Raw genomic sequence first — 22,330 nt, forward strand, 5'->3', positions numbered from 1 at the left:
AATACTGGAGAAGAATCTCACACCTTGAAAACACACCTGACAAAATGACGGAAACCATGCGCTCTCACAGAGTTGCTCAACGTGTTTAGTTAGGCTGACTATGTGAGTTATGGGCCCTGCTGAGATAGAAAAGATGTTGAACTGAAAAAGCACTGACTTAACATCAGCAACAACACAACTGTTCAGGTCATAAAAGCATCAACATTCATGCGTTCAAAAATGGTCTGGATGTCTAAAGTCCTCTAAAACAGTTCCTTTAAGATCTTTCAACTTTTTCCAAAAAATGATCATGGTGGTATCAAATGTAGCAGCTGTTCTTGTCACTGTTAACCCCTTAAACCCACATCAATGCTGTTCAATCTGCTTTTCTCTGTTGTGCATGTGTTCATTTTGATATGTGAGAAACCTGATATTAAACTTATTTTCATCCGGTTTGTGTCACACAATGCCCAAATAGGGATATATATCATACATCAGTTATGTTAGCTTAATAAAACAGCTCAATAATATGTGCTTATCAATCCAAATGTCCCTCACAATGAGCTCACAATGCATCAACAAGAACGGGAGCCTCATGCATCTGTTACGCAGTGACGGAAACACAAAACACTCGAGTTTAACACACAGAACTTGATACTGTCAATGGAGACATGCATGTGGCGTAACTCCTCCAGCAGCAGTTTAAAAGAATCCGGTTTTTTGGGCATGTTACCAGGCACATTGGTTTCATGGGATTAACCGTCAAACCTGGTGGGTCAGAGCCCTACGTGGTTTAGTGCATAATTAAAAATATTAAATGGCAAAGTTGTGAGACTCAGAGCAATTAATCATTAGAAATCCATCCCTGCCTTAACACACCTGGTTCAACTCATCCATTAATTATCATGCCCTCCAGAGAAGAACAATAAAGTGTGCAGTGCAGCGGCTCTGCAAGAGGCCCGAGTTTGGAAAAACAGTGTGACTCGTAAGTACTTACTGCTGGAAGGGGATGGGACCATTTGGAGAGGCCTTCATGGTCAGGGTCATGTGTGCCATGTTGCCCCCGGGCAGTGGCAAGGGGCCCTGAACTGGACTTTGTGGGTGGACTTGCTGTGGAATAGGCCGCTGGGGCACTATGTTATGCCCATTTGTATGTCCACTGGTGTGACCGTTCGAGTGTCCGTTGGTATGACCGCCAGTGTGACCATTCACAGGTCCGGATGGGTGAGGGGGCAGGGTGGTCTGTTCGCAGGATTTGCCCATAGAGCCAGGCTTGCAAACACACATCTGCGGTCGAAGGCACATGCCGCCGTTCTGGCACTTGGGTAAACAGTTGGCTGTAACAAATGGAAAAAAGTGAGAGGTCAGGTGACACTCATTGTGTGCAAGGATACATACTAAGAAGTATTAAGTAGATACTGCAGTAGCATACAAGTAATAAGTGTGTTAAATGACCCCTGCCATTGTTCATGATCCATTTCTAGAAGGCCCAATTAGCTAAGCCTCGCCCTGGAAAAGGAGCTAGTGGGTCTGTTTGGGTTCCACAAGCTTCATCGCTCTTGGCCACATCCTTTTGAGCAACAGCCAAATATTGAGCAGTAAAGGTGCTACCTGCTTACAAAGAGTTATGGCTTACTGGTAGATAGGTGGAGTGGATAACAGCACCACCCTCTCCACTAGAGAGTGGGGTTCAATTCCCTGCCATCACTTTGCTATTACAGTGCTTGGGTAAGACTCCTAACTCTCTGGCCTCTACGGATAAGCAAGCCTGTTATATGCTGTAAATTCAATTGAATTCACAACAGGGTTGCCCTATGTCCCCTTTAGCATTTGCTCACAGGGGAAAATGTCTCCCGTGTCTGTTCACAGGACTGCTGTACCGTTCAACTCCTTTTTCCCCTTTGTTTATGTTTCTTTGTACATGCACCCATAAACAGGAAGAGTCTGTGCTTATTTGTTTCTCAGTAGGTGGTTTTGATTGTGGCACGAAACGCGATACTACAAAAACAACCACACTTTAACCGAGACAATGAGAGATACTTGCTGGATTGATTGAATAAGGCTTTGTTTGTTGCAGCGGGCAAGAGTGAGAGAGGACGAGCGAGAGTATGTGTGTGCGTTTGTGTCTCTGTTTTGGCCACTCTGGCCGCTAGGCAGGCTTTGTAGTTGAAAGATGACAGCCCTGGTCCTGTACCTCACTGCTGTAATTACAGGCTGCAATCCAGACTCCTGGAGAAACCCAATATCCAGAACACCCCATCTCTTTCTCTCTCTCTCTCTCTCTCTCTCTCTCTCACACACACAAACAAGATCAAACTAGTTTCTAAATGACTACTTCGTGGTACTCTACACATGGGGGTCCTGTCTAGAACACTGACTCATTGAGTAGGACTGGGAGTGATTAGGCCTGGATTGCATGAACAGTACGCAGCAGTATGAAGGGCGTACAAAGCCCAAAGGAGTTTCCCCACTAATGCTGACCTCAGAGGCTACCTTAATGGGATAAGAGTGTCCAGCTGCTTCATTCCAAAGGCAAATATCAGTATGCAATATTTGCATGCTTAGTGTAACAGATGATAATTCAGCAGGCTGGGTTCCAGAACAAAATCACTGTAATAAATCAGCACAGTTCACATTATGCAGGCCAGTAAAAAAGAACGTAGCTCTGCCCGTGCAAACCAAGCCCTACTGAGCTGTTTTTTGTTTTAGGTATTTGTTCAGTTCTTTATTTTGGTTTTCATTATTTTCTAATCATAACAAACACTGGGCCTCTTGACTGATGCAGCCATCTCGGTGTTGGCCTTATTGTCGGGATACCACGGCACAATCCCATTTCACCAACTGAACCTGCCACTTAGCCCTTACCCCTCTGTTTTGTGCATTCTTGTCCAAGGGTGGGGTGTCCCGTTTTTTTATTGAGACAGAGGTGTAGGGAGAAGTGTTAGGGCTACATGGCCCCCCAAATGGAGGTTTTTACAAACTCCAAACTGAGTGTTATGAGGAAAAAAAGAAAAACCCACAAATGTGAGAATTCTCTCCATGAAATAAAATCACAATAATGATGTTTCAATGAGTTTTGGTCCGTTCGCCAGAAGTTTGCTGATGTCTTAAATAGCTAAATGTCCCATTCCCTTCCTTAAAAAGTGCAGCAGTTACATTCTGGCACCTCTGGCATCAGAACTGCACCATTTAAGGTGGAACAGGAAAATTCTAATGAAAAGCTAGTGACTAGCTGACTTCATCTTCACATCACAGAAGAATCATGGGTGGGTGACAATAAATAACTGTCCCCTTCTGTCAAGGCATACTATTCCCTATACTTAACTAAAGCCCAGCAGTGAGAAGCTGAACTTTACCCAACTACACTATATACTGAGCCAGCCTATATACTGAAAGAGCTCTCTACCGCAGGAGTTAAGCAGGCTGATCAACTGTAGAACCCGGCCTGTAATTCAGCTACGTATTAGATGAGGTACGAGTACCTTAAGCTCAGAAATGACTGATGAAGCTTGCGCTGATGAAGCTACGTAACACGCACACCTCCACCCAAACATAGCGGAACCCTCCCAGCCATGGAGGAAGCGATTACATCATGAATTACATCATCCCCGTCCTCTCCTACTGTGCTGCATAGGGAAGGTTTTGTTGCAGCAGACTTTGCTCTGTTACCCCCCACCCAGAGCAGGGGGCTTTGCTGTCTTTTCCACACTCTGTAAATAGTTCTCTCTTGTTTCTCTCTCTCCCCCCACCCCCACATCACTGGACCTCGAGGAGGGGTTCACAGTCTGTGGCAAGTACAACAAGAGCACTGTTCAATATCTTTCTCTCTCTCTCGCACATACACACACACAAAGGTTAGATTTATACCCATGTCAGGACGTAGGTAATATACATGCCCCATAAGCGTCATATACATGTCACTACATAATTCCAGTACTGTGCAAAAGTCAGAGACCAGCCTTCATTTATTTCATTTCCAGCCAAAACGACCAAACAAGTTCAGCAAGCATCAGTAAAAAAGCACAAAACATATTGAAGAGAAAATGACACACAAGCCTTGCCTACTACATATAATGCTGAACTTTCCAGTGTTTATCAGAAGTCCGTAGCATTTTCTGCTCCCTATGATCCAAACACATTCCGTGATGTTGAAGTCTGGACCCTGGAGTGGTCAGTCCACTGTTCTGAGAACAGCATCAGCTTCTTAGTTTGATTTGCAAGTTTTCTTGCAATTTTTTTTTTGTCTATTCTCTTTTCTCAGGGAGGTTCTTCTTGATCAGCTACACGTCCTTTCAGACCCATGGCGCTGAGTGGTCTTCTCACAGTGGAAGGATGGACAGACACACCTCTGGATGTTTTCAGATCTGAAGCAGCTTGATGTTCTCCTCTCTGCTGAACCTTTTGGTACTGTTTATTCGATGGAGACGGTTTTGGATGTTCTACCACGAACAAAAATTTCTTTGAACTGTATTTTTACTTGTTTTCCTTTGACTTTCTCCTTCCTTATTAGAGTAGATTGTTTTAAATAATGTCCTCAAAAATATGATTTTTTTTTAGAACTTAAATAAATGGAGGGTGGTCTCTGACTTGGGAGGCAGTGTACTGTACGCCAAGTAATCCGACTTTTCTGAACTTCATCCTGATCCTAATACTAACCCTAACCCTAATGTTGACCTGAATAATAAAAAGACCCTAAACATGAAGTTTGTGTAAACAAAAATGACTTTAGTTGTTTTTTTACACTGCAGGTCACTCCTGTATTTCTCTGGACAGCCCTGAAAGTACAAAAACAAACACGCGGCCACAATTTTACCTTTACCTATCACAGCAAAGAGTTTGGCACCTGAACAAGTGGGTGTCACAAGCTCCAAAGTATTTCACACCATGTGGAACTTAACAAAACTATTTTGATATCGTAGCGCCCCATTACTGGCTGGCGTGGCTGTGGACGCACAGGAGGTGTGGCCATGCAGAGCGGCCAAGAGCGGAGGGTCCCAGAAGCGCTGCGTTTGCGGTAAGAGGGACTTTAATGTGTAAAGCGGAACTTGCTTTGCCCAGCGTTTGTGCACTTCCATTTCTTGTGAATAGAGCCTATTGAACTGAATTATTATAAACTTACACTCCTATAAGCCACACATACAGTATAGCAACACAAGTGAGCGGACAGATACTGTGTCTGGACCACTATATCCATCATACTAGGGCTGCACAAGTTGGACATGGCGAAGAAAATGAAAACAGTGCACATCTGATGCACTATTTTAGAACCTCTTCCTTCTCTGTCTAACTTCTCATAGCAGTCGTGGGCTGGAGGTTAGGGATCTGGCCCTGTGACCGGAAAGTTGCCGGTTCGATCCCCAGGGCCGACAGTCCATGACTGAGGTGTCCTTGAGCAAGACACCTAACCCCCAACTGATCCCTGGGCGCCGTGGATAGGGCTGCCCACCGCTCCAGGCAAGTGTGCTCACTGCCCCCTAGTGTGTGTGTTCACTAGTGTGTATGTGGTGTTTCACTTCACGGATGGGTTAAATGTGGAGGTGGAATTTCCCCGTTTGTGGGATCAAAAAAGTATCACTTAACTTAAATAATGGACCAAAACACAACACCACTGCACCAGCCTCTATTGTGCAGAACCAAAATAATGAAATAATAATAGCTACTTACATCAGAATTTTTGTGCACTAAAAAACACTCCCTAAACAGCTTTTTCTTTAAAAGACTACAAAACTGAACACATATATAATTATTTCCTCAAAAAGCTTCTTATGGTGATGCAAGATTGATGCAGCAGTAGACATTAATGCTTTACACACACATGTAATTGGCTGTTTAGCCAAATGGTTAAGTTACTTTCCCTCCATGTAGTAGAAACAAGGTTCAAGCCCAATGCTATGTTCCCCCAAACTACTTCAGTTCCTGTGTAATTAAGGCAATTTGATCCTTTCTGTGACTGTAACCTTTATTTATTTACTGTGCAGCCCTACACTGTATACATACAGAGCATATGGCCAGCACAAGAGAGCATCAGAAGCAGACGCTCATGCTCAAGGCACACAGCAAACATGGGGAAAAGGCAAAGAACAGCAGATAATTAGCAGATTTCACAGCAGTGATATCACATCTTCTATATAATGCAGTCATATTCGGGGCAGATGGCCAGGGCAGATGTTTCTGTAACAGAGACAAAAGAAAGGGAAACGAGGTGGAAACTGAACATTATGGAAGGCGTCAGTAGCTGCACTGCCTAAAGATTTGCTCTCACATAACAAGCCGGTTCCGTTTCACCAGCATACAACCGTGGCATCCACGCTGTCTCCAGTGTGTACAGACGCTTCAGCCCTTTTCTCTTTGAAACAGGTACAGGTGATCTAGAATAGTTTGAATGGAAGGAAACATTCTAGAACCGTGTGAATGGAGTAGAACTTCCTACAACAATGTGAATGGGGAGGGACTTTCTAGAACTGGGTAAAAAGACTGGAGGGAAGCATTCTAGAACAATGGGAAAGGAGGAAAATATTCTAGAACCGTTAAAATGGGAGGAAGCATTCTAGAACAGTATGGAAGGGGGAGAGCATATTAGAACGACGTGAATGGGGAGAACACTGTACATTAGTGTGAACGGGTACAGGTGATCTAGAATAGTTTGAATGGAAGGAAACATTCTAGAACAGTGTGAAAGGAGGAAAATATTCTAGAACCGTTAAAATGGGAGGAAGCATTCTAGAACAGTATGGAAGGGGGAGAGCATATTAGAACGACGTGAATGGGGAGAACGCTGTACAATAGTGTGAACGGGTACAGGTGATCTAGAATAGCTTGAATGGAAGGAAACATTCTAGAACCGTGTGAGTGGAGTACAACTTTCTATAACAATGCAAATGGGGAGGGACTTTCTAGAACAGGGTAAAAGGGGGGGGGGGTATTCTAGAACAGTGTGAAAGAAGGAAAATGTTCTACTGTTACAACAGCAGGATTTAACAAAGTAAATGGTGAGAACTTTGTAGAACAGCGTGAATGGGAGGGGCGATCTAGAACAGTGCTAATGGCGGAGAGTATTAATGTGAAACAGTAAACTGTAGAGAAACTTAGCGGCCCAATTTTCTTTATGAAGGCAGTGATAGGAACCTGAAGTCATGATGTCTAGAAGGCACACTAACCCTATGCGAGTGAAGTGAAGTGAAATTCAGGGAAAAAAACTTTTCTTTGGGGAATATTAGGCCTTAGAACAACCTGCGTTTTATTAAAAATACATTTTAGACCAAAGACTTACGTCAAAACTATCGGAAAACAACGTCTCAGGCATCAGGCAATGTATTCGTAACCACTTTAAGCTAACAGCTTTCTGTGAGGTAACTTTTAGAGGCATAGAACTCTCCAGATGTCTAGTTCCTATCACTACCACTGTGAACTCCAGAACGGAGTATTTCACATCAAACTACTCTGAACGACTTCGTTTACATCTTAATGATTTAAGAACAGAGAAATGTTCTCTTTAACACACCCAGTTCCACTTAGCACCTTAGGAAGGGCTTGGTAATGAGCTGAAGAGTTGAATATGGTGTGTTCAATGTAGGGAAAACAGTCAAATGTGCAGGGTAAGCATAGTTCAGGACTAAGTTTGGGACCCGCAGGTTTAGACGAGGTCTTTTGAGGCAAGTGGGTGCTGTTCTTCCCAAGAAGATGTGTGCCTTTTGAATGCGAAAGTGAAAGGAATACGAAGTGAAGCGATTCGGAAAATGACATACAGTAGACGAGGCAGTCAGAGGCAGAAAGTGACAAAGAGCGAAGCGGCCAAAAAGAGTGCGCTGCTGACTCAAGCAGCCAGGCGCCCCAGAGCGGTGCTGGTAATTCCGGCTTTTTATTAGCTTTATCTGGCCGGTCGATATTGAAATCTGGTGTTAAAAAATGTGTTGCATCTCTCTCTTTATCCGTGCGCAAACAGGCCAAACGCTCATGCTCGACTGAGCGGGCCTGCCAGAAAGTGCCGTCGATAAGGCTGCTTCTCTCGCGCAGTATTTCAGAGCAGACAGGGAGCCAATTAAAGGGAGGGGGGGCAGCCGTCTCCTCGCCGGGGTTTTACAGGGAGAAAACACAGCCTTGGAGGAACTGCAGACTGCTGATACAGACCAATCACAGACATAAATAGCTACGCAATAGGCACAGGAAGCTGCTGCTGTGGCGTGACGAAGGCCCACCCTACCCTCCTTTAGCAAGGACTAACTTTAAACTCCAGGCATTACTTATTATGGCCATGATGGCCTATAAAGGCCTGGCCTAGGTGGGAAAGACGATAGTAGCCCCTAATTCATTTCATTTTATTGAACAGCTTCGCTGTTGCTCACACCTCTCACTTTTAAGAACGGAGCCTAACAAACTTTAGTCCTAAGTTCTAAGACGTTCCACTGCACTTCTTGTCGGTTGGCCCTCACTAGCCACACGGCGGGAAACACACTGGTTTATTTTCATTTATAAAACGCTCCCCGGCTATTTGCCAGAATGTTTCACTTCCGTGATATCTGTAAATAACGGTATTTATCAGACTCAGTCCAGTGGCGGGATCACACGCCAGGGTTTTTACTGAACTGGGGAAATCTGCTTTTAGTTACAGCACCAGCGAACTGGACCCTCACTACAGGACACACTGAAGCTCAGCTCACTTGGTCTTTTTAAACTTCTACTCTCTAACCACCTCCACTCTGCCTGCAACTGATTTCTTGCCATTTTTATGCTATTTTCGTTATTTTATCATCTATTTGTTATTTTAGACATTTATTCATATTCTTGTTCTTATTTTAGTTATTGTCGTTTTATTAATATTTGTCATTTTAATACATTTATTAGTTTTTTTTTATCTTATCTTCCTCTAAACTTGATTTCATTAACCTTTACATCTTATGTGTTTTCATGTGTTTTATTATTTATTTATTTTATTATTAGATTTATTATTATTTTAATACTTACCTGATTTGAGCCTTCATTTATTAAATTTACTTTTATCATCTGATATGTTCTTACACATTATCAATCCACTTACTCTGTACTAACTCGGCAAGGTTGTAAGTGAGGGGCACCCTCAATGTTCCCCGAGACTAAATAAAGGTTGATAAAAAAAAAGATGCTGAATGTAACTGCTTCACCAATTAAGTTGGAACTGGGAAATTCGAACAAGAAGCTGCCGAATGAAGAGTTGACCTAAGCTTTGGGACTTCTTAGTGTTTCACATTAAATGAATCAGGAGACCAGCTGGAGTGATTATAAATGCAAGTAAGTCCATTCAACTCCAAATCATCGATGTTCGTCTTAAATCTCTCTCTTTGCCTTTTCGTTAGCTACTAGCTAGGCCAGACTGTTGTCTTTGTGGCTATGGTGACAGCAGTCAATTAATCAAATTTCATGGTTAAAGGGTGAATCAGCAGTTCTACATTAACTCCAGCGTTTAAGACCATTTAGTGTTAAACTGCGTTGACTGATCAGCAGAGCTTTATTTTACTGTAGAGGAGGATTATTTTATTATTACCTACTGATCTGATTCAGCTGTGGAGCCACAACAGGGCAGGAAAAGAGTCGTCTGCAGATCTGAAGCCGTATGTTGCCAACCGAAGGTGTTCGTGTTTCACATTTGGACGCTTTTATCAGAATAACAATAACTTTATTAGGTACAGTTGCTTGTTAACACAAACAGCTAATCAGCCAATCACACGGCCGCAACTCAGTGCATTTAGGCATGTAGAGGTGGTCAAGACGACTTGCTGAAGTGCAGACCGAGCATCAGAACGGGGAAGAAAGGGGGTTTAAGGGTCTTTGAACGTGGCGTGGTTGTTGGTGCCAGATGGGCTGGTCTGAGTATTTCAGAAACTGCTGATCTGCTGCGATTTTCACGCTCAACCATCTCTAGGGTTCACAGAGAACGGTCCGAAAAAGAGGAAACATCCAGTGAGCGGTCAGTTGTGTGGACGAAAATGCCTTGTTGATGTGAGAGGTCAGAGGAGAATGGGCAGACTGGTTCCAGATGATAGAAAGGCAGCAGGAACTCAAATAACCAAGCAGAATCTCTGAGGAACGTTTCCAACCTTTTGCCTTCAGAACTGTCTTAATTCTTCGTGGCAGACTTTCAACAAGGTGTTGGAAACGTTCCTTTGACTAGCAAGGTACCTAATAAAGTGTCTGGTGAGCGTATTCTAGCACGCTAGCATTTCTTAGCCAAGTTGTCAGCAATCACACATAAATGTACCAAGTGCAACATTCTGTTTGTTTGGATTGTGTAAAGAACCTGAAACCTAGCTCTTATCATTTGGTCTAGTGAAATTATGTTTATAATCAACAAAGCTGTGAACACTTACGCTAAGCTAAGTCAATTATTCTCCATAAAGAACTTCTTGCTGTGTCTCATTCGTATTACTGTCCCAACCGATCTGCTCTAACGTTCCTTGGCGAGTCTGCATATGTGAAAGGGATTAACACTGGAATGTTGGTCTTTATTGGGTAATGTTGGGTATCACTGTCTTACATATGGCTAAGTTTGGCATAATCGGTTCAGCTGTAAAACTGTTTACTCTCCTAAACGATTTATGGAGGATATGTATGCATATTTGCCTTAGACTTGTATTTGTGTTAAGACACTTCACCGTTTTGTTTAAGACTATAAAGCACTAGAGCTGGATCCGTATTAGCATGGCTCTCCCTGGTACTGGCGTCAGTGTGGCAGTGCTGATTCAGCAGAAGTTAATAGCACTTTAATCAAGCCTGGATGTCTGTAAACGGGCTTTCAGCTCTGCAGCACAAGGCAGAATTTGAATGCTTATGATAAGTGTTCATGTAATAAACGCTAAATATGTGCAGGCCTGAATGCATGTTTATAATAGCACTGGAACCAGCAGGCCCAGCCTTCGTGTACCGTAGAGATAACATGGCACTGAATTCCTGGTTTCACAGTGGTTTGCTGAATTTGGCACTTTCGTAAAAAGTAAAATAAGGGTGGTCTCCAATCTCTACAAAGTCTCAAGACTATAAATGAACTGTCTTGGGCTTGTCTCGCTCTCGACATCATTACGATCCACTCATCCACTGGTCCGTCTACGGCTTGCAACTACACATTAGTAATTTGGTCCTTGAGGTTTCACAGCTGATTTACGGCTCACAAGTAGAAAATATGGCCACACGTTTCATTTACTTGTAAATTTGTTTACATTGAGCATCTACCCTGCCGTCACTCAACACTGGCACTTTTTTCTGTCATTTTGCATTTTTATATTTGGAGTTGACACTTGAAGCAGAAGTAAGAGCCTCCATACTTGAAAACCCCTTTTCCACAGGATATGATGGAATATTTACGGACGTAGCAATTCGCACGGGATTAATACCTGGGGTTATTTCTACAGTTCATTTTATAATAGATTTAATAATATAATTTCTCAGAGAAAAACAATAAACAGTAACAAGAATTTCTCGGGTCCATATTTTTCCTGGACGCCTTCACAGCCGCCACAGAGACTTGTTAATATCATCAATTACATCATGAGCTCAATTTACTGAGCACTGATTGGTCAAACCAGGAGCTGCTTTTTAACTACATATAATACTGGGCTTCCTCGAGGAGCGGCTTGGAGATGGGTAAACAAACACACCAACATCCAGAAAATCACTAGTTATTATATATATATATATATGTATTCTATAAATTGTGTTTATTCAAATATTAACACTTTTCTCAGCAAATAAACATGAACTACACAAATAAATAGCTTTTGAAAATGTGTCTTGGGCGCCTCAGACTTTCACACAGTACTGCACATTACAATTAAAACATCCTAGTTTTTCTAGTTTTTAGCCAGAACAAGCTCTGTGTGAACGCATTGCAGGTGGCTGAAGTGTTTGTGGGTGATGAATCAAACACTTCATCATCACTTGAATACAGTTCAATTCCTTTGAACATGAACCGATCAAAATACTGCAAACAGATTCTTATCGCTGTTTCATGTGTGGATTTTTTCTCAACTTTGATCATATTTAAACAATAATAAATTAACAAATACACTTCAACCTCTTCATCTGCCCTGAAATCCATTTTGTTGATATAACTTATGATGCTTAAAGCAATATAGATTAAAGTGTAATCCTGAAATAGAGTGATTGCACCCAGGTGGTTGCTAGGATGGTAGTAGGTGGTTGCTAGTATCTCAGATGGATCTTGGGGTGTTACTAAGTGGTTGCTATAGTATCCCAAATGATTGCCATGGTGTTGCTAGGTGGTTGCTATGGTATTCCAGGTGATTGCTAGGATGCTGGTAGGTGGTTGCTATGGTATCCCAGATGGATGGTAAATTGTTACTAAGTGGTTGCTATTGTATCCCAAGTGGTTACCAGGGTGTTGCTAGGTGGTTGCAATGTTTAGCTAGGTGGTTGCCAGGATGTTGGTAGGTGACTGCTATGGTATTCCAGGTGGTTGCTCGGATGTTGATATGTGGTTGATATGGTATCCTAGGTGGATGTTAGGGTATTACTAAGTGGTTGCTACGGCATCCCAAATGGTTACCAGCGTGTTGCTAGATGGTTTCTGTGGTATTCCAAGTGGTTGCTAGGACGTTGGTAGGTGGTGAATTGAATTCTAGGTAGTTGCTATCAGGTGAATGATAGGGTTTTGCTGGATGGTTCCTAAGGTAACAGTGGATCACACAAGATCAAATTTAAGAACAGTCTATTTGCTTCTAATTTCTCTCTAATGCTTTCTTTCCTGTTCCCTCCAGTTGAGCTCCCTGTTCCAGTTTATCCTTTTCCCTCACAGAGCCTGTGGAGAGAAAAGACAACAGCCAGCTCCGCACTGTCAACTTACCCTCATCATCATCATCATCATCATCATCATCCTCTCTTTGACACCCCAGGTCCATAACACTCCTTCCAAAACCCTTTCCCCTGTGCTCCATCCTCTGTTTTTTCCCCCAAACAAGCGTCTCAGATGAAAAATGCGCCCGTCTCCCTCCTCTCCGGCGTGCTGCGGAGCCATGGTGAAATATTTTCATGTTCTGTTTTCTCTGGCGCCGGCTTCGCAGGTTTTGGGCCGTGTTCAGTTCAAAGAAGAAATAGGCTGGGCAGGCTCTCAAAAGGGCCGAGATCACCAGGCAGCTCAGCGAAAAGACATGCTGTGCGCAGGCCCGGATGCTGCAGAGACACTTCATACAAACTACTGTATGTACAGCACACATCACGGCTGTATTCACAGAGAATAAGCATGATGTCTCATCCAAATTGTAAGTAATTCACACGCAATATGCCCAAGACAGGCTCTCGCGGTGGTTCCCGGAAAGGTGTCCTGAAAGGAGCCATACATCACACTTTGTATTGCCATATTTGAGGAAACTGCTCTATTTGGATGAAAAATATGTCGACACAGCTTTGTGGTTCTAAGCATATTCAGCCCGAAGAGTCTCTTCACCACATAGCAACCCTTCACAGCCACACAATGCAACACTCTCTGTTGAAATCTAATCAAGTCCACAGAGAAAAAAATGAATGCTTCAAATATCTCTGACTAAAACAAATTGAATCAAGCCGATTAGATGGCCATAACATACTCACAAATGGCTATCACATGGCTTCTGGTGGCAAGAAGACCCACAAAGTTCTCAGGGGAGGGACCTTAGCTTGGCTCACTTGGTAGTCAGCTCTCCCATTGGTTAGGCCTTCAGGAGCTGTACTGAAGGCTCTGATTAACCACCAGGGTAATTAGGAAGTGAGAGAGGAATAAAGCTTGTTCATGCTTTCCGAGACAAGAAATCACTCTAGGCCTTCTGGAAGTCCGGGATACATCTCGGAATATAAATATAAGAAGTAGTCTAACCAGATTTCAGTTAGTTGTTTGAAATACGACTGGCACTCTTTACTAAGTGTACAGCCTAAACTGAAGGCTTAGCTCTAATTTTCACACTTCACCACTGCTTGAAGACCATCTTGGACACGGGATATGGACACACATTAAGCCTAGTCTTGAAGTCTTGAAGGGAAAGATTTCCAATAGACATTCCCCATTTAAACTCTCACATCACAGCCGTTCATCAGTTCGGGATGTACTGAAAAGAGGATGCTGCGACTCAAAGCCATCACTACGTAGAATCTCACCAGGTAGCTGAACATACAACATCATTTCTTTGGCTTTTTTAGCTTGGTGTGGCCTTGGACAGCTCATTCAATACCTGAATAATCTGACTGGATACAAGAAGAATTTTCACTGACGGTCACTACAGAAGATACATGCTATTCGGTTCTAGTTCTGAAGAACCTACGCAGCTTTTCCTGACTCGTCTCATCAATTACAGTCACCATTCACCTTATTAGAAGCTACTACCTTCTGCTTCCTCTCACTGCCTACTGTACAAGCTCTAATATATAGGTGTACAGTTACAGGCTGTAGCGCATCTGTTGATGCACAATTTATCAGCACTTTACTCCATTTATCATTGGCCAATTTTTGACCAGAGGGTCGCTATTGCCTAGATATTAAGTGCCACTATGGGTGTTGGCCACTGAGAGACCAACAAAGAGAGAAACTGGAATTACAGTACTGGCCCAGCACAGTATGTGCCACACAGTAGTTTCTAATGTCATCCTGTACAAATGTAATAATGACCACCAAATAGCACGTCCCGGGAGAACACTGGAACACACATACCCAGACATGTTAGTGGCTCACAGTACAGTATGTGGTCATCCCGCACTGACGCAAATGCCGCCACCCCAGAACAAAGCTTAATGACAACAAGAAAATGTAAACAGTGAAGGTTAGCTAGAGAGAAATTAAGAGAAATGTGAGATAAAACTGTAAGACACTTGAATAATCGAATAAGATGGAGAAAAAAGTATGGAACTACATGATTTTTCCAGATATCAGAGCGAGGAACCGCTGCAGATGAAGTTCATAGGTCAGAGCCTTTCAGATCTTTGCTCCATGGACTGGTCTAGACAAAACCTCAAGGCTGAATTTAGCTCCCAGTCCAGCTCCGGTGGCGGACTATTCTCAGCAGTGGCACTGGTAGTGGTAGTGTGTGTGGTGCTATTACTAGATTGAGAGTAGTACACTGCCCAAAATTATCCAGCACCTCAGTGAGCAGAAACAGAGCACTGATGAAGCGCTGGAGCAGGGGTCTCAAACTGGGCTCCTTCTAGGCCAAGGTTCTGTAGAGATTAGCGTTTTGCACTTTAATTCAACTCACAAAGGTCTTGCTAATTAGTGGACGAGTTAAGTCAAGTGTGTTTAATAAGGCAGACAGATTGCTGAAGTTTGCAGTTCTGTGGTTCACAAGGACTTCAGTCTGACACGAGGGCTTGAAATGTTTGCCTGAGCCTGACTGGACCCAAATACTCATCTTGGTTTTGGTCAGGTTCAGAAGTCATTTCTGAAATATGTGTCAGGCTCAGGTCGGGTTCAAATTTCACGTTTGGGTTCACAGATTTTCCCCCTGCTTTAGCTTTACGCCTTCGCTACTTCACAACCATTAATCATTTTTCCTATCGGCCCACTGGGGTCACCCACTCAACAGTGCGGTTCACAAGGCCTAAGCTTGTGAAGAAACAGGACATAGACAGTTAACAGTGAAACTGATTCAGTAGTTTCAGTGCAGCCAAAAGAACATTTGATTTGCTTGACCAAAAGTATTAAATACATTCTATGTATTCTCTGAGCAGATATAAGAGTTTTAGTATCAAACAGGTGCTGGCTAACATCTCGCTATGTCGGCGTGAGAACAGTGCAAAACTTTATCCAGACTGAAAATCCAGACTACGTTAATGGGTCCTGTCCTGTCGGGTCTCATTCGGCACTTTGGATGAATTTGTGACAGTTCGGGTCTGTTTCGTCATTAAAACATGATGATGTGGTTTGGGTTTGATTTGGTTTGGGCTTAATTCAAAGCGTGAAGCTGTGTGTGGGGCTGGGCTCAGACAGAAAATTCTCAGGCTGTATTTGGGTTTGGACCAACATTTCAGGCCCAATTAAAGCTGTAACGTGAGCTAGAAGATGGTTAACGCCAATTGTGCATGAACAGATACAGGCCCAGTCCCATTTCATCTTGTTACCGCTACCCCTTGTTTTCAAGTGTCACCCTAACCCCTTGTAACTCAGTAGTGGTTGAAATCTTGCCCTACGAAATGGGACTCTCAAATAAATAAAAAGAGCATCACTTCATTAACAGCTACTAGAGCTGCTCTGTAGGCGACCCGGCCCGTCTGCAGTGACAGCAGAGGAGGGGAAAGTTCAGCTCCTCACTGCTGGGCTTTAGTTACATTTAGGGATCATACGCCTTCAAAGAGGGGGGCAATTATTTATTATCACCCCCCCTAATTCTTCAGTGCTGTGAAGCTGAAGTCAGAGATTCTCCAGATTCTTGTTAGAATTTTCCAGTTCCACCTTAAATGGTGCAGCAGTTACATTCTGGCGCTTCAGGCGTCAGAACTGCCGGACTATTTAAGGTGGAACGGGAAAGTTATCTAGCTAGCTACCGAGACGAGATGATTTTTATGCTTGTAATGAAGAAATACGACCAAAATCCACTGAAACCACATTAAACTAAGATAAAACGGTGGTGATCGTGATTTTTTAACAGAGAAAATTCTCACATTTGTGGGTTTCTTTGGTCTCTTGTTCTCCGTCTCGCCGGTTTTTCTGTTTTTCTCATATCTCTCTGTCTGGAGTCTCTGAAAAACCTCCGTTTGGAGGGTCATGTAGCCCCAACACTTCACCCCACCCCTCTATCTCAACAAGAATCGGGACACCCACCCCTAGACATGACCACAGAAAACAGAGGGCTAAGGGCTCTGTGGTAGGGGCAAGGGGTGAAATGGGACTGGGCCTAAGTCTACACCAGTGAGGTGGAGCTACAAAGGAGAGGCTTGTAATAAATTGACTCTAGTCTAATTAACCAGGCCTTCTTGAGACAAATCAGACACTGATATGGATAATACAGATACATAAACATTTATAAAATGTGGAAATTGGGACTATATCGATCTGGATTAGCATGTAGAGATGCACAAATGTAGTAGAATGAATAAAATGCAGACATTTTAGCAAAGTAGCCCAGCATCACCTAAATGTTCTGCTTTTCCGCAGTGCAAAAAATACATGAATTATATTATTGGTTTGAAATACGGGTCAAATCTAAACGTGTCCAATTTCAATAATACTCTTAAACCAGTTATCTGATAACTCTTACCAGTTATTTGATTTCATATGATTTCCATGTCATTGTGCATCCCTAGTACCAGTGATCTGGCTTATAGATCTAGGGTGTAATGCAAATTAGATGGTGGCAAATTAGAATGGACTCAATGGAAAGCACAGCAGGAGCTGGGGACCAGACCGCTTTATACACCAAGTTCCAGATCATAAAGAGCACCACACCAGTAAAAACAAGACCTATTTCTAATAGAAACTGCTACAGTTTCAACTAGAGGCTCGGCAGAAGTGTTTGTATGTACAAATGTGTGCATACACACTAAAAATCAAACTCCATTAAACGTTTAGCAGGAGAAATTACGACGGAGTCCGTCTTCCGTGACAGGAGAGGTGGGGCGTAGAGCGGAGCTGATTCTGAAAAGCAAATTGAGCAAAAGATATATAGAGACAAGGGAGGACATTCCATAAATGCCATGACTGACAACAGCCCACAGCGTTCCTCATTCCTCCTCATATAGGGAGAGGGGAGGGGGGGATATGATCTGCCAGATTAATGACAAAGTCTAAGGGCCTTGTACTTGGCATATTATTAATCATAAGCACTGCGCTCCAGCATGTTCCAACTTACGATGAATTACCATGTAACCAAGTTGCCTGAGCATGAAAGCACATTTATATTAATCTTAATATTTTTTAAAAGCATGTGCACGCATTGGTGACCTCTTTCTGTAGAAATATTTCCACAACGTGACAGAAAGACTGAAATACAAGGTCTTAAGAAGACCAACCACTTGAATTTTGCCAGTTTCTCTAATGCAATTTTCCCATATTCAGTAAAACATCGCCAAACACAATACTGGCGGACAAAACAAATACATACAAGCAGGCCATAAGACAAAGACGAGAGACACCTGAACCAGCAGGCTCAGCGTCACGGACTCTTTGCTGAGAGTCTTGGTTTTTTTTTGCCGCCCACAATTTTTCCTGTAACGTCTTCCATTAAAAACTTTGTAACATTTCACCCTGAATTTAAGAGCTCTCAGGCCCCTCGCTGGGTGGCTGGCTCGCAGACCCGACATCAAACACGCCAATCAAAGACTCCTCCATTCAAAATAAAAGGCATGGCTGGAGAAGGAATGCGCCATACTGGTGGCGTTCCAAGCTAACGGAGCTAACGGAGTCCTGCGCCCATGAAAACAGGGGCTTTCTCAGTGGCGCTGACCCAGACGCTTTCACCCCTGCATTCATCCCTCCATCACTCCACCGCTCTCTCTCTCTCTCAACCACTCGTAGTAAGCAATCTTCATCTTGGGCCCACAATGAGAGAAACAAGTCGTGACAGGAGCACAGATAATCAGTATGAATGGAGGTGGTTATTTGGGCATTCAAACAAGAAAATTATGACATTATACATTTCAAAACGGGAAGTGATGGAAACTTACAGCTCTACGGACACAATTAGTAAGCACTGCCCCTCATGTTAGGTGAACCGGCGACGTCCAAGCCAAGAACAACTGGAAATATTTCAGTGCAACTTCTGCAGTTCGACTGGTGGCATGTTAAACCACACAGGCCTAAAATGGAAAACGACGACATGAACCGACTAATCAGGTACAAATCACTAAAAAAAAGTTTTAAAAGGGCTGCGAAGCGGAACGATTTCGCTCATTTTAAGGTAAAGTATGTTATATTCTTCTATAACAGGACATGAGTGGATTAATGCGAGCCTGCCAAGGAGAATAAAGCAAATGAGCCATCAAGCTCTACGACTGGACCGGTACAGTCACTGATGTGTTACTACTGTGTTACTGTTACTGTAATGTCCAAATATTTGACGTTACACAGCATTTGAAGGTGCAAGCTTTCCCCCTTTTCTGTATTTTACTATTCTGTACTAATGTTAAAACCTGATATTTCTCTTTTGCTGTTGTTTGCTATCCGGTGCTGACCAGAGGAGGATGGCTTCCCCTTTCGAGTCTTGGTTCGTCTCAAGGTTTCTTCCTCTTAGGGAGATTTTCCTTGCCACTGTCGCCACTGGGGCTCGGACACGGATTTCCTGTAAAGCTGTTTTGCGACAATGCCTGCTGTAAAAAGCGCTACATACATAAACGTTCACTTGACCTGGCTTGACTACTAGCGCTGCTTAATTTCTCTAAGCTCCACAGCATGATAGTAGGTGACTAGTGATTTGAAATGTATTCCAAAAATATAAAGATACATAATATAAATATAAAGTTCTGTTAATTTAGCGAATGTTACCAGCTTTAGCTTAGACAGATGGTGAAGAGATAGCTGAAGCCACATGTGAAAAAGTCACGGTGGCACGGTGGCGCAGTGGGTAGCGTTGTCACAGTAAGAAGGGTCTGGGTTCGATTCCCCGGCCGGGCAACCGGAGTCCTTTCTGTGTGGAGCGTACATGTTCTTCCCGTGTCTGTGCGGGTTTCCTCCCACAGTGCAAAGACATGCAGACATGCTAAACTGCCCCTGTGTGTGAATGCTTGTGAATAGGTGTGAAAGCTGTGTGTCCTCCCTGTGCTGGACTGACGATCTGTCTGACCGCTGGGATAAGCTCCAGTAGCCCCACTAAGGATAAGTGGCTTAGAAAACGTGTGTGTGTGGGGTGGGAGTTATTGTTTAACAGTGGGGGGGGTTATTGTTTAATACATGGTACTCTGTAATTAATTTAATTATTTTACCCTATATTCTTATCAGTGTTTTTTTTTGTTTGTTTGTTTTTTTGGGGTAGTTTTGTTTTTAATGTGTGTGTATGTGACCGTGTACATATACATATATGTTTCAAAAAATGGAAAAAAAATTGTGATTTGTTTACGCTCATAACAATATAATATCTTCTCAGTGAGACTTTCAAATGCCATTCCTTTAAACCTGTGGATATCCCAAATATAAGTGACCATCCCCAGTAATAAGCTTGTCCAGCAGGCATGCCCTGCGCAGCCGACAGCGACGGACCGTGACCGATGTAGCTCTGACTCGCAAACAAACAAACCGAACCAGGTTTAACAGTGACCTCAAAGCCACATAAACAAAGGCCCCATCAATAGGCACAACCATCTGTTGGGCCTCAGCTACTGATGAGGGCACAGTTTGCAGAGAAACCACCAGAGAACCAGGCCCAGATTCATTAGACCCTCAGGGCCTCAGGATCCGGGACTGAGACAGCTGGCTGAACGTATGACGAACACGTTCTGGGGCCGAAAGCGTCTGCGTGATATTTGCAGTTTGCAAAAAAACGCTCTCATTTGACGTATGGCTTAGGTGCACAGCATTCCTTCAAAAATGCTCCACAGACCTAAGAAATAACCTTGGAGAAAGGTTCTATCCTAGACCTAAAAAAGGCATTTTATCAACCCGGAGATGCCGAACAGAGTGGGAGGTAGAAGCGATGACTTAGGGGAGGCTGCAGACGAGATATCAATTACACACATGAGGCAAGAACAGCCAAAAAACATCTATTAAGCCAGACGTGTCAAAGGTCGGGAACAGAAACGTCTATTAAAAGTAAGAGGCAGGTGGTGGTTGGTGGGGAAGGAGAGACGTGTAACCTCAGAGATCTGTCCCACCCCCAACCCCCCACCCCCTGAGGCTTCGGCTCTCCGAGCAACCCGTCTCTTATATAACCTGCTGGCAGTGCTTCAACAGCCAATGAGAAAGTGATTCCATTCTCTCGGTGAGCAAAAACAAAACGACTGTGATAGGCTTCGTTCTCAAATCTGGCTCTGTCTGTATCTTCTGCTCCTGTCTGTCTGTCTGGCTGTCTGACTATCTGGCTATGTGTGTCTGCTCCTTTTCCTCTCTCGCTCTCTCTCTAGGCCCAGCACTAACTCACTTCCCTCTTGCTCTCCCTCTGCTCTATTTCTCGGTCCTCCCCTCCCTAAATGCCCAGCACTAACTGCAGCAATGGTCTAGGGCTTTAGGGGTGGACAATATGGCAAAAATACAGTACTGTGCCAAAGTCCTTGGCCCCTAAACACATAATCCAAAATAATTTATTGTTTTAACATATCTAACATAAACATATTAGAATAAGTGTAAAATGAACGTAAATACAGTAAAAAGAAACAAGTTGATTTTTGTTTCTCAGGTTGTTGAAATCTTGTGAGTTTGAAGAACAAAGTTTGGCTCCAGATGCTTCCCCTGAGTTTCCAGCCATTGCTGGAATTTTTAAGCTGTGCTTGATGGCTTTAGGTGGGCTTTCATCATGTTACAGGGGGCCTGAGCATGATTTTGCTTCCAGAATTGCTGAGACCCAGCAGCGTTTTAGGAACCTTCATGCACACTGCTTCTTATAAAGTTCCCAAGCTGACTGGCGAGTTAACGCCCAGTAACAGAGCTTTAGGTCGTTTCGTTTTGGGTCGTTTAGGTTTCTTTTCCTCTGCCTTCAGACATGATCAGGAGAAAGTCCTGCACCAAGCTGTACAGACTGCTGCAGGGCTGTCTTGCCTTTTGCCGTACTCACCTGGCACCGCCCGGTTTTGGCCGACCTCACCAAGGACAAAGCCCAGGAGGTTGAGATGGACACCCAGAACCGGGCCATGATATGGGTGAGGGTTAGGGCCAGGGTTAGGGTTTGGGTTGAGGTTAAGGTTAGGATTAGAGCCAGGGTGAGGGTTAGGTTTTGGGTTGAGGTTAGGGTTAGGATTAGAGCCAGGGTGAGGGTTAGGTTTTGGGTTGAGGTTAAGGTTAGGGTTAGGATTAGAGCCAGGGTGAGGGTTAGGTTTTGAGCCAGGGTAAGGGTTAGGTTTTGGGTTGAGGTTAAGGTTAGGGTTAGGATTAGAGCCAGGGTGAGGGTTAGGTTTTGAGCCAGGGTGAGGGTTAGGTTTTGGGTTGAGGTTAAGGTTAGGGTTAGGATTAGAGCCAGGGTGAGGGTTAGGTTTTGGGTTGAGGTTAGGGTTAGGATTAGAGCCAGGGTGAGGGTTAGGTTTTGGGTTGAGGTTAAGGTTAGGGTTAGGATTAGAGCCAGGGTGAGGGTTAGGTTTTGAGCCAGGGTAAGGGTTAGGTTTTGGGTTGAGGTTAAGCTTAGGGTTAGGATTAGAGCCAGGGTGAGGGTTAGGTTTTGAGCCAGGGTGAGGGTTAGGTTTTGGGTTGAGGTTAAGGTTAGGGTTAGGATTAGAGCCAGGGTGAGGGTTAGGTTTTGAGCCAGGGTAAGGGTTAGGTTTTGGGTTGAGG

At 43.5% G+C, this 22,330-nt stretch overlaps 1 protein-coding gene across 4 annotated transcripts in view; it reads right to left on the reverse strand.

Annotated features, from left to right (window-relative positions):
• ltbp1 (latent transforming growth factor beta binding protein 1) overlaps positions 1-22,330 on the reverse strand; it is a 208,150-nt gene that overhangs the window by 179,820 nt on the left and 6,000 nt on the right. For all 4 annotated transcript variants that reach the window (XM_037542090.1, XM_037542089.1, XM_037542091.1 and 1 more), the window contains exon 3: positions 977-1,316. In XM_037542090.1, the coding sequence (XP_037397987.1) occupies positions 977-1,316 (340 nt within the window). The remainder of the gene's footprint in view (positions 1-976; positions 1,317-22,330) is intronic.

Source organism: Pygocentrus nattereri, chromosome 10 (assembly GCF_015220715.1).
Source record: "Pygocentrus nattereri isolate fPygNat1 chromosome 10, fPygNat1.pri, whole genome shotgun sequence".
Taxonomy (NCBI): Eukaryota; Metazoa; Chordata; class Actinopteri; order Characiformes; family Serrasalmidae; genus Pygocentrus; species Pygocentrus nattereri.